Genomic DNA, 13840 nt, shown 5'->3' with positions numbered 1-13840 from the left:
GCTTAAAAAAATTTAATCAGAAAGACTGGATTCAAAGCAAAATATTTTGATGAAAACATTTAACAAAAATAGGAAGAAAAAGTTTTCACTTTTTTCATGCAGGCCCGACATCTTATTGAAGAGCAAAATGTAATCACCACCATTACAGAGACACTCCTGGAAGTGCTTCCAGAGTACCTAGACAAAAATGATAAGTTCAACTTCCAAGGCTACAGTCAAGACAAACTGAAACGGGTATATGCAGTAATATATGACCTCAGGTAAGTGTAAGGCTGAGAAGCTAGAGCAGCTCTAAAATATTCATAGTATGATGAAGTGTTTCAGTTCAGAGTCTGATGATAAAACTGCTTTAAAATCAACCCCAGACCCCTCAAAATACATGTATGAAATTTTAATGTTTTCTTTTTTGGTGGAAACTTAAAATTTTTAAATATCAAAATTACATTCTTTAAAAATTTTTTGATTTCCCATTATTTACTTGCATATAATATTCACATTAATAAATAAAATGTATCTGCTGAAAGACAGTATGAGAAATTGGTTGCCTATTTGCTATCGTTCTGAGAAAGCTGTGTAATCCTTATCTGCATAGGGTTTTCTACTTTTACTGGTACAAATTTGCTCTAATAAGCTGAGTAATGTAAGACTAAACCACCCTAAGTACCTTGGAATTAAAAAAAATATGTTAATTGATGATAGAGTCACACCAAGGTACTAGTATTTGAGAAATTTTCTAGTATTTGGGAAAATTTTGTGATTACTTTAAGATGTAATTTGATTACATAGTTGATGGTATAAAAACACTTGAAAACAATTGTATTTCAATAACACTTGAAATACAAGCATAAGAGAAGTCTGAGCAAAGGATGATAATATTTTTTTTGGAGACAGGTATGTCTTAGTCAGCAAGCCTACAGTATGGACAGACGGTCTGAGGGAGCGTTTTTTAGAAGGATTTGTTTCTTTCCTAAGGATTCTAACTTGCATGCAGGTACAATACATTTAAATAATTTCTTTCTAATATTTTGTTGGAAGGAAAAATATTACAGCTCGTCTTTTTTCCCATAATATTATAATGGATATAAATGTGCAATTACAATGTTAAGTTCTTCAGTCCCTGGTCTGGATGGGTGAAGAAGTCATGTTTATAGAAGTAATACTCATCATATTTAGTTACATGTATTTTACCGTTTGATTGTGGAATTTTCTGTTGTGCCTGTGATCACTGATTTAGACAGAGTATTTTGTGGGATTTCCATTTCAGGGAATGGAGGAGATAAAAAGACAGATTGGTCAGCACATTGAGGTGGACCCTGACTGGGAAGCAGCTATTGCCATACAGATGCAGCTCAAGAACATTCTTTTGATGTTCCAGGAGTGGTGTGCCTGTGATGTAAGTATTTCTGGGATTCTGGATGATGTAATTTTCTGGATTTCTGAATGATGTAAGATTTTCTGGGATTCTTGCATGCATGCCTTCTGTGAATCTTCCTGTGAGCTTTTGAAATAGCAGCTTTTACAAAAGCTCTCTATCGTTCAGTGTAGTTGTCCACAAAAAAAATGGTCTGGGTATGAAAAGAATTAATCTGAGTGTGACAAAGGGAGAAAGGAGGGACTGTATGATTTTTAAGTATAACCTACATATGTATTTTAAATTCTAGGAAGAGCTGCTGCTCAGGTCCTACAGGGAATGTCACAAAGCTGTGATGAGGTGCAGCACCAATGGCCGCTCTCGGGAGAAGACAGTGTTTCACTTATGTGGCCATACCCTGGAGAGCAGACCTTACAGAGTGTCTGCAGATCCTGTCAGCATACATTTGCCACTGTCTAGGACTCTTGCTGGTAAGTGATGTGTTTCGATTGCTGTTTAAACCATGTTTGTCATCCATCTCTATTTCTTTATTCCAGAAAATATTTGGATTAAGTCCTTGCAGATCAGTTGCTCTCTGACTTTCTGACATTCTCATGATCAGGAAGATGTGTTCTCCATATGTCCCACCGAGGGAAAGTTTTTCTCAAAACATTTCTGTGGAAGTTGGAGGATGTCTTTTTAAATGGAACAGAGAGAAGTCAGTCAAGAAGGAAAAAATTTCCTTTTTAATGAGATCCATAGTTTTCTCTGAAGTGTTTCTGGTTCTGTTCCTATCTGGTTTATCTGAATGAATGTCCATTATTACCGTACTTGAATTTATTTTCCAGCCATACATATCTTAGGACTGTTCAAATGCTCTTCATAGAAGACATACGTTTGCACAATGTCAGAACAGGCTTCCTGGCAGAATACAATCACTGCTTTCTGTAGAATACAAATGAAGTCACATGCTATTATGAAGCTGTAGATTCTTTATCACATCATTTGATACCAAGATACCATCTGTTAAGCCTTGTAGTCTTGAAATTCGTTTATTACTGATGTATGATTTAAATGTGAAATAAAAAATTTTCTAATGTTATATAGCATCTCAATTTAGATGGTGTTCATTCATTCATTCATTCAGTGGAAATTTATTCATAAGTAATGGATTGCAAGACTGTCCATAGTCTTTGCATCATGATAATGTTGTGATAATGTAATAGATCTTCTGTTTTAAAAGAAGGAAAGTATGGAGTCTTTTCTAAACAAACTAGGGCTTTTTTTCTGTAATTCTCTGAATTGTAGATGATTTAGCTAACGTTTAGAAGGGGTTGGAGAATCATCACTGATTTTGATTTATTTTCTGACTTTTCTTCCTTGGTTTTGTAGGTCTTCATGTACGATTAAGCAAGACTGGAGCCATCTCAAGATTGCACGAGTTTGTTTCTCCTGTAAGAGACTCCTTTTTTTTTTCCCAAATGCTTTTGTGATTTATGCTCTAGAAAGAAAAAAGCCTCAAGCTGTAGCCTCTAACCTTCATGGCACATATACAAGTTATTTTTCAGCTGTCAATATATCTTTGTTCATTAGGACTGACACTTTTAAAACCACTGGCAGATTTATTCTGAGGGTTTCTTTAATTTTTTTTTCCTTTTTGAAATTCTAGGAAGAATTTCAAGTGGAGCTGCTAGTGGAATATCCTTTGCGTTGCCTTGTCCTGGTTGCGCAGGTTGCTGCGGAGATGTGGAGAAGGAACGGGCTCTCCCTGATAAGCCAGGTACTCCCTGCAGTGTTCAGTGCTGAGCTGCTCCTCTTGGTGTTTGCAAGGGCTGCTCAGTGATGCTGCCAGGGCTTCATCCAGTGCAGAGAGAGGTCACGGGATCACTCCTGCAGTAAACAGAAAAGTTTCTAGGTGGAAATTCAGGTTACATGGCTTTATTTCTAGCTTCAGCAATGGCTTTACCTCCCTGTTCTAGATGGGTGTTTTCATCTGTGCTATGACCCTTACTCTGTGAAGTAGTGTTAATGTTGCTGATGTCTACCTGTAAGCTATTTTCAGATCTCATAACTACTGCATAAGTACTTAGTACTCTTGCTTATAACATAAAAGGTTAGAAGTTCCTCATGGTGTATGGAGATTATTATATACAAAAGTTAAACTATCTTAGTCTCACACTTAACTTTTGTGTACCCTATAGCTAGGCAGGCAAACATCTCCTAATAGTTGTGACTTCTGTCGCAAGAGTAAAGGTAAATGGAAGAGTCTACCCTTGCATTTGACTCCTTTGGCTTCACTTTGGGGCTTTTTTTGTTGTGGTTGTTTTTTTTTCTTCCTTTGATGGCAGAAATTCTCTGCTAACCTTGCACTGGACCTTTTGATGAAATTGAAGCAAATCTTGGTAAACCCCTGCAGAATTGTCTTTCTGAGAACTGGGATAGTAGGAGAATGTTTTGACTTAATTCAGTAGCAGCCATTGGAGTTATACCGTGTTGGAAGGGAGTGTGAAGTATGGGATAGACTTTTTCTGGATAGGTAAAAAAACATTTTTCACTTCCATTAAAGTACATATTTATTTTGAAAGAAATACAGACTTTCCTCAGTAGAGGTGTGGTACAGTTAGAAAAGCCTCAGAGATTAACTGATGCACATTTGGTACACAGATTAATAGCTCTATTTTGTTTTCCTGTTTCTTAGGTGTTCTATTATCAAGACGTTAAATGCAGAGAAGAGATGTACGATAAAGACATCATCATGCTCCAGGTATAATGTTCTGAATCATTGCATAGTGGTCATTTTTAAAAAATTCAGTTAATTTTGCATGATTTTGAAATAGCAAGTGATGTTCATATTAATTTGGGTTTTTTGATAGATAGGTGCATCTCTTATGGATCCAAACCAGTTTCTCCTGCTAATACTGCAGAGATACGAGCTTGTTGATGCTTTCAAAAAGATCAAACCCACCAAAGATCAGGTAAGTGGCAATTTTTTGTGCTGTTTAATTTGTCACCTTGGAGTATATGTAACATCAATAAGAAAAACTAGCTATTGTTGATAGCTGCGTTTTTAAGGCCACACAAGAAGTCAGTAACCACAGGAGCTGGTGGTTAGGTAAATACTTTGTATTTGGAATTTGTAGAGGTTTCCTCAAAATTAGCAAGCAAATTTTGCTCCTTTTGGACCCATATTTCATAGGCCATCTCCCAAAGTCCATGTAAATTACTTCACTATAGCATTTCTGTGTCTCTTAGGCCATGTTATTTGCTTTTATTTTGGCTGGAAGGGTTCTTATGCTACTTCTTGTGGCTTGAACTTTGATATAACCCTTCATTTGGGATACTTTTTTTTAGCTGTTGTTTCTCTTCTTGCATATGAATCTTGTGCTCTAGTTGCTGTCTAATATCTCCTCTACCAGAGCAGGCACTTTTTCTAGCTTGTTAGAATGGAAATTTCTTCCTAGAGTACAATGCTTCAGCAAAGCAGTAGATAGGAAGGCTGAGCTCAGTGTTGTTTAATGGATGGATTTTTTTCTGCGCTTCTGTTTTGGTTTTTTTAAACTGATTTTTCTCATTCTTGCAGGATTTGATTAAGCAATATAATGTTTTAATAGAAGAGATGCTACAGATTCTCATCTATGTTGTGGGTAAGTTTCATTCCTCCCTGTTGCTGCAGTAATGGATTATTGCTTTGATAGAGCAGGCTTGATGATTTTCTTTAACATAGATAGTATAGAGAGGATACTGGAGAGTGCCTCCTTTAAATAGGTGATTCAGTAGCACAACTATTTGTCAGCTGGAAGCAATAGGAGTTGCACAGTGAAAAAAGCTGTTAGATAACTTCATAGTCGACATTACAGTAGAATATGAAGAGAGTCCATTTTGACCCATTTTGTTAGGAAGCTAGGCTAAGAAACATTTTTACTCTCACACACTTGGGACAGGCTTCTGACAAATGCAAACTTACACAATGAAACATCCCAGCAATACCATTATCATGGTGCAAAATTCAAATTGGCTTTATACCCATCCTAATCTCCATTCTTTTGGCTCACTCTGACAGGGGAAAGATATGTGCCTGGAATCAGTAATGTGACAAAAGAAGATGTAATAATGAGAGAAATCATCCATCTGTTATGTATTGAACCAATGGCTCACAGCGCAATTACCAAGTCCTTGCCTGAAAATGTGAGTCCTGATTTATTTACTTTTTTCCTTGTTTGATGTCTTTCTTCTTGAGCTTTCATATCTTTATCTGGAAACATTTCTAAAATAAAACTTAAATGTTGGTTTGAGAATTACAAAGTGGCATGACAAAAGGGCTTACACACCTTACTGATGTAAAGGTAAATGTCAGATTCAAGTAGGACTGATCTGAAAAGACTTACATGGGAATTATGCTTTTTGATTAAGAAGTGATTTTTTTTGATTCAGCTACAGTTCTCCTAGATTCAAAAAGAGAAGTTGTGAAATTCTATGGTTTGGCCCTGTAGAATGATGGAGCTGGATAACATTCTGCCATGTGCACTATTGCTAAATTTATGCCTGTAATTGTCATCACTTAAACCTGTCCAGATCCATTTGAAGTCAAGTGTTGTACATATCTGTTTGAAAACAAAGATTTCCTTGCCATTCCATTACAGTTGTTGAAGATTCAAGCAAAGGTGAGGGATGTGGATTACATTTTATTGTCTGTGCGAGTGTTCAGGGCCAGCAATCAATGCAAAAAAACCCTAAATTTTTGTTGTAAATGAAATATTATCATAATATCACATTCACTGTTTTAAAGAATCTCAGCCTCTTTTTATCCCTTCGTTAAGATTGGGGAAGCATTGGCCTGTTTCTAGAGATCAGCTCTGTTATTAATGAAGTTCAACACTGTTAAGTAAAAGTATTATGTGTCTTTGATACTTCCTTGGAACTTGCCATTTATGAATATCTGCTATCTGATTAACCGCGGGCCAAAGGTAATAGTTCATGAATTAGGGAATTATCTACATTTGTTTGTCTATTTTTGTTACATGTAGCATAATACTGAAGATATTTCAATCATTTTATGTTTATCCCAAACTACATTTTTTAACAGGAGAACAATGAAACTGGCTTGGAGAATGTAATTGATAAAGTGGCTACATTCAAGTAAGTTCTTAATGTTGTTTTGTAAGTAGCCTGGATGTGAAATAAAATTTCTTAGATTCTGTTTGGGTTAAACAAGCTGAACTACAGTCTCTGTTCAGCTATTTTGCTGTCTTGAAATAAATATATTAGCAAATATGCATAGGAGAGAACAGTGTGTGGAATATCCTACGCTGCTGCTGTTTCTCTCCCTTGCGTCAAATTCAGTTTGAGGAGTCTCAGGAGTTTAGTAATCTCAGGTCCTAGTGGGAGAATCTTCAAAAGTTCATTTTTTTTCAAAGATGGTTAGGAAAGTTAAGAAGTCATTGTACCTTTGACAATCACTGTCTAGTAACTGTTATAAGTGTTACTTAGTTGCTATTTTTCTGGGACTTTCCCTTTTTTTCTGGGAATTAATTTTATATATAAATATATATGTGTGTGTTTGTGTGTATGCAAATATAGAACAAGAAATTGTAGTTGAAAAAAAACCCAGTTCAAATGTCTGCTATTTTTGTGGGAAAAATGTCTTATTTTAGTTATTTTAGTATACCTTACTTTAAATTTCATGTGGCTTGCTTGTTCATGTTTAATTACGTACAACTGTAGGTGTATCTAGGAATCTTACTTTGAGAATTATATGAAAAGCTCAAAAAATGTCATTGGCTGGAAAGCAGCAAGTATTACTTGTTTTATACTTTGGTTAAAGAAATGATTGAATTTTGTGGAATAGCATCCAATGTCTGAAATTCTAAGCCATGCAGTTAAAAAGAATTTTCAGAGGCTCTAGATGGTATAGACTAGAGATATTTTGCTCCTGAATTGTTTACTCCTGTAAATCCTGTCTAGAAAATGTAAGACTCATAACTGTACTCACTCTCTGCTTTTAAAAAGTTAGTGAGTAACCATTACAATTCCTGCTTCTTTAGAAAACAAATTGTGTTTGTTTGCATTTGAAGATGTGCTGAACATACATTATTAATCTGTATATCATGAAATATTTCTCTGTAAGGAAACCAGGTGTCTCTGGTCATGGAGTATATGAACTGAAAGATGAATGTTTGAAGGAATTCAATATGTTCTTTTATCACTACACTAAGACCCAGCATAGCAAGGTAAGCAGTGTAAGAGTTACTCTCAAAGGTGGTAAAAAACCAGTACATACTTACCAATGTTTAAAGAATTTTTGCTGTATTAATGCAATCTAAAGAAATTGATTCAGTAAAGAGTAGATGCAACTACCTTCAAAACTAAAAGTTCCATGAAGTTAAGATTTTCAATACAAATTTACATGGTATGGTTTGCATTAGTGTTTCCTTTGTGACAACTTGTGTATTAACTTTGTTAACTCTATGCTGGGAACAAAATGTGTCTCTGCACTGTGAAACTCCAGACTTTGCTTTTGTAACTCTTACTGGGGAAGCAAATATGTCTATTTATCTTTACTACAAATTTAAATGCAAAGTGTAATGTTGTTAAACATGTTTCAGACAAAATTCTAGTACACAACCAGGCATTTATTAGGTATCTTACCATATTTCTGGTGTAGGGTTTCTCATTATTTCATTAATCTCATTATTGTGTACTTCTGTAGAGGTGCTGATACAACAACACTCCTTTTTCTGTAGGCTGAACATACACAAAAGAAAAGAAGAAAACAAGAAAACAGGGATGAAGGTAAAATTCTAAAATTGATGATTCAACAAATGTGCTAATTTGGTAGTATATGTAGTTGTCTATATATACTGAGCTTTGGGAGATGTGACCTCTTAGTGGACAGTTGAGTTCATATTAAATTTGTTTTGATTTGTAGTAGTTGTCATTAATTAGCACTTGGCATTTCTTTTGGTTTTTTTCTTTATCATGGACAGGAATTCTGGAATTTTGAGTTTATTTATGTGTAGTGAAATAAACATGACACGGTACCTATTGACAAACCCATCAACTCAGATTTTATGGTGGAGGAACTAAGAGGAAAAAGTTGGTGGTTTTTTGTGAGCAGTTTCTTTAGCACAATATTGAGACATAATAGTGGCATGTAGAGAAGGTTGCCACAGGAGCTAATGCTCATATCCATTCTGTAATGCAAGAATGAGACTCAAGTTTTAGAAATATTTTTTGTAAGCTATGAACATATAAAACAATGAACCCCCATGTTTCTATTGTAACACAAATGTTATTTCCCTTTTGAGTTTACTTTTACCCGTTCAAGTCACAAGCATGTAATAGAGTTAATTTGAGGAGGACTTGGTAAGCTGAACAAATAAGTACAGTGAACAATTTAATAAACTCAACTTTGCCCCTTTCCCTTTCACTCTGGCAGTTTAAAATGTTATCAGGGGAATAAATTTTGTAGACATTTGTAGAAATGCTGTTATTTATACGTAATTGTCAGAGACTCATGTAATTAGACTACAGTTCCAAAATACCAAGATATCTCTTGGCACTGATGTGTCTGAGGCTACTTTTATTGCTGCAGGTACTTCCTGCATGTTCTTTTATTTGGCTGTCTTGTCTTTGTCAGTAACTTCATTCAGCCTGAATTGTCAGAAAGATGATGGTTTCAGAAATACTGCATTCACAGAGGTTCTCTGAAAAGAGGCAATCTGAAAATAGGCATTCAGGTATCTAAAGACTGATGTCAGTGGTTCCTGGTAGGGAAAAGCTGGGGTGTTAAATGAGGTCCTGTTAGTAGATGCCAAGATTCCACATGAGAGTTCCAGTATTAAGTCAGCAAATGGACATGTACAACTAGAAATGACTGGAATGCCAGTAGCAGAAAAAATTTAGAGCTGCAGACATGTGAGCTGTAGTGCGGGTTTCTTTCACTGAAATGAATATGTTTGTGCTGTCTACTTCTGTGTGGGATGTCAGTTCATTGATGTCTGCACATCTGTTTCCTAGCACTGCCACCACCTCCCCCTCCAGACTTCAGTCCTGCATTCAGCAACGTGGTGCGGCTGCTGACCTGCGACGTCATGATGCACATCCTGCGCACCCTGCTGCAGCGGGCCGTGGAGCTGGAGACCCACCTGTGGACTGAGGCAATGATCCAGATGGTATGGCTGGCCCTGGCATCTTCTCACTCCTGTGCTGGCTGCTTATGATAAGACCAAAATATGTAAAGATTATCTTGGAACAATTGTGTCCCCAAACCTGTTTTTATAAATCCTACTGGCAAAGAAAATATTTTTGTTACTAATTATCTGTCTGTGCTGTAAAATAGAAACATGATACATAATAGTATTAAAGTTTTCTATTTTACTTTCCTCCCTGTGTTGCCTTACTACTGAAGCTGGTTCAATATGTAATTCTCCTTACCTCATTTTTTTCTTGAAACTTTGCAATTAAGTAACCCTTTGATTACTGGAATTCCTTGATTTTTTGAGCTGCAGAGTCTCCAAATACATAAATGTCTTTGGGGCCTCAGTCATGATATAATAGAATTTTTGTAAGTATTTAAATGTTTAATTTTACTGCAGTGACTTTAGTCTTTTAAAACATTGTTGAAATGTTCTTTGGAGGTGTTTTTTTTTTGTTTGTTTTAACAGGATTGTTATTTTAATATTTACAGAATTAGGACCTGAAATGACAGTTTGAATTAATCAGTTTTGTTATAGTGTATAGATTGTTTAATTGCCTTGCCAATCCTGCTAATCTTTGGATTATGGAATTAGCCAAGTACAGATTTCACATATTACTAATGAAAAGCATTTGCAAGTTGATTTGCTACTAACATGCTGTACATTTATATTGTGCTTTTTTTATTTCGCCTTCCATGTATGATCTCTACATTTTCGTGTGTTTTATCATTAATATAATCAATATATAATATAGAACTGTATTAAACATCCTTATTTTATATGCCAGCTTTCCATATCTTAAACATTGAATGAGACTTAGTATTTTTCTCTCTTTATTCAGGTGCTTCATCTCCTGTCTTTAGGGTTACTAGAAGAGAAGCAGCAATTACAAAAGTCTCCTGAAGAAGAAGTAACCTTTGATTTTTATCACAAAGCAACACGTATGTTTCATTTTCACAGAGTAAACTAGGCTAACTTGATTTTGTAAGGACTCAAATAAACTAGAAGAAATTATTCAGTGATTTAATCAGAAAGGTTTTATTTTATGCTATATAATCTTAAAATCTGATAATTTTAATTTTTTTTAATAGTTAAGAGACGAGATTTGGACTAGCTTCTTCTATTCCCAGTTGCCCAGTAGGTTGGAGAGGATATGTGCTTCTGTTCCTGGGAATGAAATGAAAAGTAATACTAGTGTTACATAACTGAGAATGTTTTTTCCTTCACAAGAACAGCATTGAAATGGAAACTAACAACTCTTTGAAAAATGGCAGTGGATTTAAGTGAGCTGTGTTCATCTTTGGTTCCCTTGATCTTAACAATTACTGATTTTCCTGCAAGTTAGTCTTTTACTATGGCAGTGAAAATGGAAACTGACCTTAGTGGCTGTGGCGTGTACCCTTTTCTTTTTCAAATCTCTATTGAGAATTTTGTAATATTACATTCAGGGCTACTGTGTGGGAGTCAGTATCTGAATTTTCTAAATAATCTTCCATCTTCTCTAGAGTTTCTGCTTCACTCTGTAAAAATAAATTTAAAAAAAACATTATCAAGCTAAACAACTGTCACTTGTGAGATGCAAGAGACATAAGAACTTTGAAGTAAAATCATAGAACTGTTCATATTAGAAAACAACTTTAAGATCATTAAGTCCAAATGTGAAGTCAGCACTGCCACGTGTACCACTGAATCATGTTCCTAAACATCATATCTATCAATCTTTCAAATACCTTCTACAAGAATAAATACATAAAACTGCTGAAGTATCTTTTAGTTTTTAAAAAATGTTGTGTTTGAAAACCACTCCCAATGCACTTTATTCTTTAATTTTTTGTTATTGGTGAGAAAGGAGAAGTATCATCGCTCTGAAAGTATTTCCATTTAAGAAGCTTCATGTCAACTATAGGAATGCAATAAAAGTCATAATTATAACTGAGATTCTAGAGAATACTTTGCTGGCTTTAGTTTTGCATAACCAGAAAAATCAAAGCCCTATTTACGTGAAAAGGATGCAAAATGATCAATATTTTTGTAAGAAAGTTCTTATTTAAATGCAATTTATTAAAACAAAGTTCTTTTTGCGATGTATTTGTCTCCCTACTAAAAATGTAAAATTAATTCCATATGAAAAGTGCTGCAAAAGAAATATCATTGAAGAGAATGGTCTCCATTTTAAAGCATTCTTGTGTTAGGGAAGAGCTTAGAATGCTACAGACTCTCACTAAGTTGTGAGGAAGGAAATAATTACTGTAATTACTATAGCTTTTGTGATCAGAAATAAACATGTACACACTAAGCTGTTAGCAAACATAGGTAAGCTCTAAAGAGCTTTACTGCTTCTCCCTGAAGCGAAAGGCAATTCTTTTTTAAGGAGACATTAAGCAAAAATTTTCTAAAGCAGAAATACTTAATCTACAAGGGGATAAATTATACTATTTATAACTGGAAGAAACAGATGAAACTATACCAGAAATGTAACTACACAGTTTGTGTTCATGTATGTGTGTCATATAATTAGCAGTATTTTAAGGCATGTCCATGGTTGTAAGTATATTAAAATGTTAGGGGTTTTTTTTCCCTGAAGGCCCTTTTCTATTTTTCACTTTGTAAAGGAATGGGAAGCTCAGCCATGAATGCTGTGAACGTGTTAATGCTTCTGGAGAAACTGAAGAGAGTTCCCCAGTTAGAGGCACAGAAGGACACAGTCAATTGGATACTGCAGGTACACAGAGGAGAGATAAGTGTGATCTGATATCAGTAGTGTAGAAAGCTAATATGAAAGGTGTTTTGATTCCTGCATATAATTCCTACATATAATCCATTTACAGCTGCAATGATTTCTTGAAAAGTTTGATCTGTTACAGCATTCTACTTGTACTTTCAAGTATTGAATCAATTTTTGCTTGGGTAACTCATTCCAGTAATGACATCTTTATGCATATTCCTCATATATATGTTGGAAAATAACATCAGATAATGAGTAAAGCAGTGTTCTGGGAGTGCACATCCAGTCTTGGGTGTTTCTGTAGTATTGAGTGATTTAATCCAACTGAAAATCTGAAAATAACGTGAAACAAAATACCATGAATTTTAATCCTGTCTATCATAGAATGGATTGAGTTGGAAGGGACCTTAAAAATGATCGAGCTCCAAGCCCCTGCCATGGCAGGGACACCTTCCAATAGACCAGATTACCTACAGCCTTATCCAGCCTGGACTTGAACACTTCTAGCATCCACAAACTCTCCAGGCAGCCTGTTCAAATGCTTATAGATTGTAACATTGGAAGTGTATTAATCTATATTGTTATAAAAGCCAAGTTGTGTTTTATTTTTTAGATGTTTGACATGGTGAAGAGATTGAGAGAAAAATCTAGTTTGGCAACAGTTGGAGCTACATCAGGCTCAGAAGCTACAAAAGCTGATGAGGTAATGACAAAAATAAAGCTTCAGTGGAAGCCTTGTATTTAATGTTTTGAATAGCTATTTTCAATAACGTGTCTGAATTGTTGCCTAAAATTACGATTTTTCAAAATGGATTTCTGATATGTTGTCTATAACTAGGATGTAGTTTAAGAATAATATTTTTAGTAAGTGAAATTTGTGCTGAACATGTTTCATGGAATTATTAGCAGCTAATGTGAATTTGGCTGTAATTCTGAATTAAGTGCACAATTAAGGGGGCTGAAGGAAGTAATTTGTTCTCATCTTTCCGTTTCTTGTCTTGGTAATTTGACCACCTTTTCTATTATACTGTCATTGTACAATAACCAGAAACACAGATCTACTTTAAATGATGTCTTGTAATTTACATTATCTATCAAGAGGTTAATGTCCTTTGCCCTGATTGTATAAAGACTTGAGCCTTGAGTAATTATTCTGTCAGTCTCTTTGCCCGTTCCTCAACATAACCTCTTACTCTAGTGATCAAATGACACAATGAAATAGAGATTTCAAAGATGACTTTAGTCCCGTGGAGTGGTTGTGTTTTCAATTGGCATTCAAACAGAAAAGAAGAATCTAACCACCCTTAGCCAGTGAAGACAGACCAGTTTGCTCTTACACCTTTTGTTTGGCCACAGCTTGCTCCCAAGCAATCTCTTGGCTGGTCACTGCATGCCTAGTTCTAAACTTAGCACACAGCATATGCTGTGTTTCTTTTTTGAGGTAGGTGTCATATGAGATTTGGTAAGTTATCAAACAAAATACACAAGTCAGTAAGAAATGAATCTGTTACAGTTCTACTTGTGGAGCAATTTGTTGTTTGATTTCCTGGAAAAGTGATGGTATTGTGA

General features: G+C 35.1%; 1 protein-coding gene across 4 annotated transcripts in view; it reads left to right on the top strand.

Moving 5' to 3' along the window:
* UBR1 (ubiquitin protein ligase E3 component n-recognin 1) overlaps nucleotides 1-13840 on the top strand; it is a 58886-nt gene that overhangs the window by 21398 nt on the left and 23648 nt on the right. For all 4 annotated transcript variants that reach the window (XM_063398625.1, XM_063398623.1, XM_063398624.1 and 1 more), the window contains exons 12-28: nucleotides 103-260; nucleotides 892-991; nucleotides 1265-1393; nucleotides 1662-1842; nucleotides 2744-2805; nucleotides 3021-3131; nucleotides 4050-4115; nucleotides 4225-4326; nucleotides 4932-4995; nucleotides 5412-5536; nucleotides 6435-6487; nucleotides 7476-7578; nucleotides 8092-8140; nucleotides 9368-9522; nucleotides 10388-10487; nucleotides 12159-12268; nucleotides 12885-12974. In XM_063398625.1, the coding sequence (XP_063254695.1) occupies nucleotides 103-260; nucleotides 892-991; nucleotides 1265-1393; nucleotides 1662-1842; nucleotides 2744-2805; nucleotides 3021-3131; nucleotides 4050-4115; nucleotides 4225-4326; nucleotides 4932-4995; nucleotides 5412-5536; nucleotides 6435-6487; nucleotides 7476-7578; nucleotides 8092-8140; nucleotides 9368-9522; nucleotides 10388-10487; nucleotides 12159-12268; nucleotides 12885-12974 (1758 nt within the window). The remainder of the gene's footprint in view (nucleotides 1-102; nucleotides 261-891; nucleotides 992-1264; nucleotides 1394-1661; nucleotides 1843-2743; nucleotides 2806-3020; nucleotides 3132-4049; nucleotides 4116-4224; nucleotides 4327-4931; nucleotides 4996-5411; nucleotides 5537-6434; nucleotides 6488-7475; nucleotides 7579-8091; nucleotides 8141-9367; nucleotides 9523-10387; nucleotides 10488-12158; nucleotides 12269-12884; nucleotides 12975-13840) is intronic.

Source organism: Prinia subflava, chromosome 5 (genome assembly GCF_021018805.1).
Source record: "Prinia subflava isolate CZ2003 ecotype Zambia chromosome 5, Cam_Psub_1.2, whole genome shotgun sequence".
Taxonomy (NCBI): domain Eukaryota; kingdom Metazoa; phylum Chordata; class Aves; order Passeriformes; family Cisticolidae; genus Prinia; species Prinia subflava.
The sequence above is the reverse complement of the archived record's forward strand: the minus strand, read 5'-3'. Positions and strand labels throughout refer to the sequence as shown.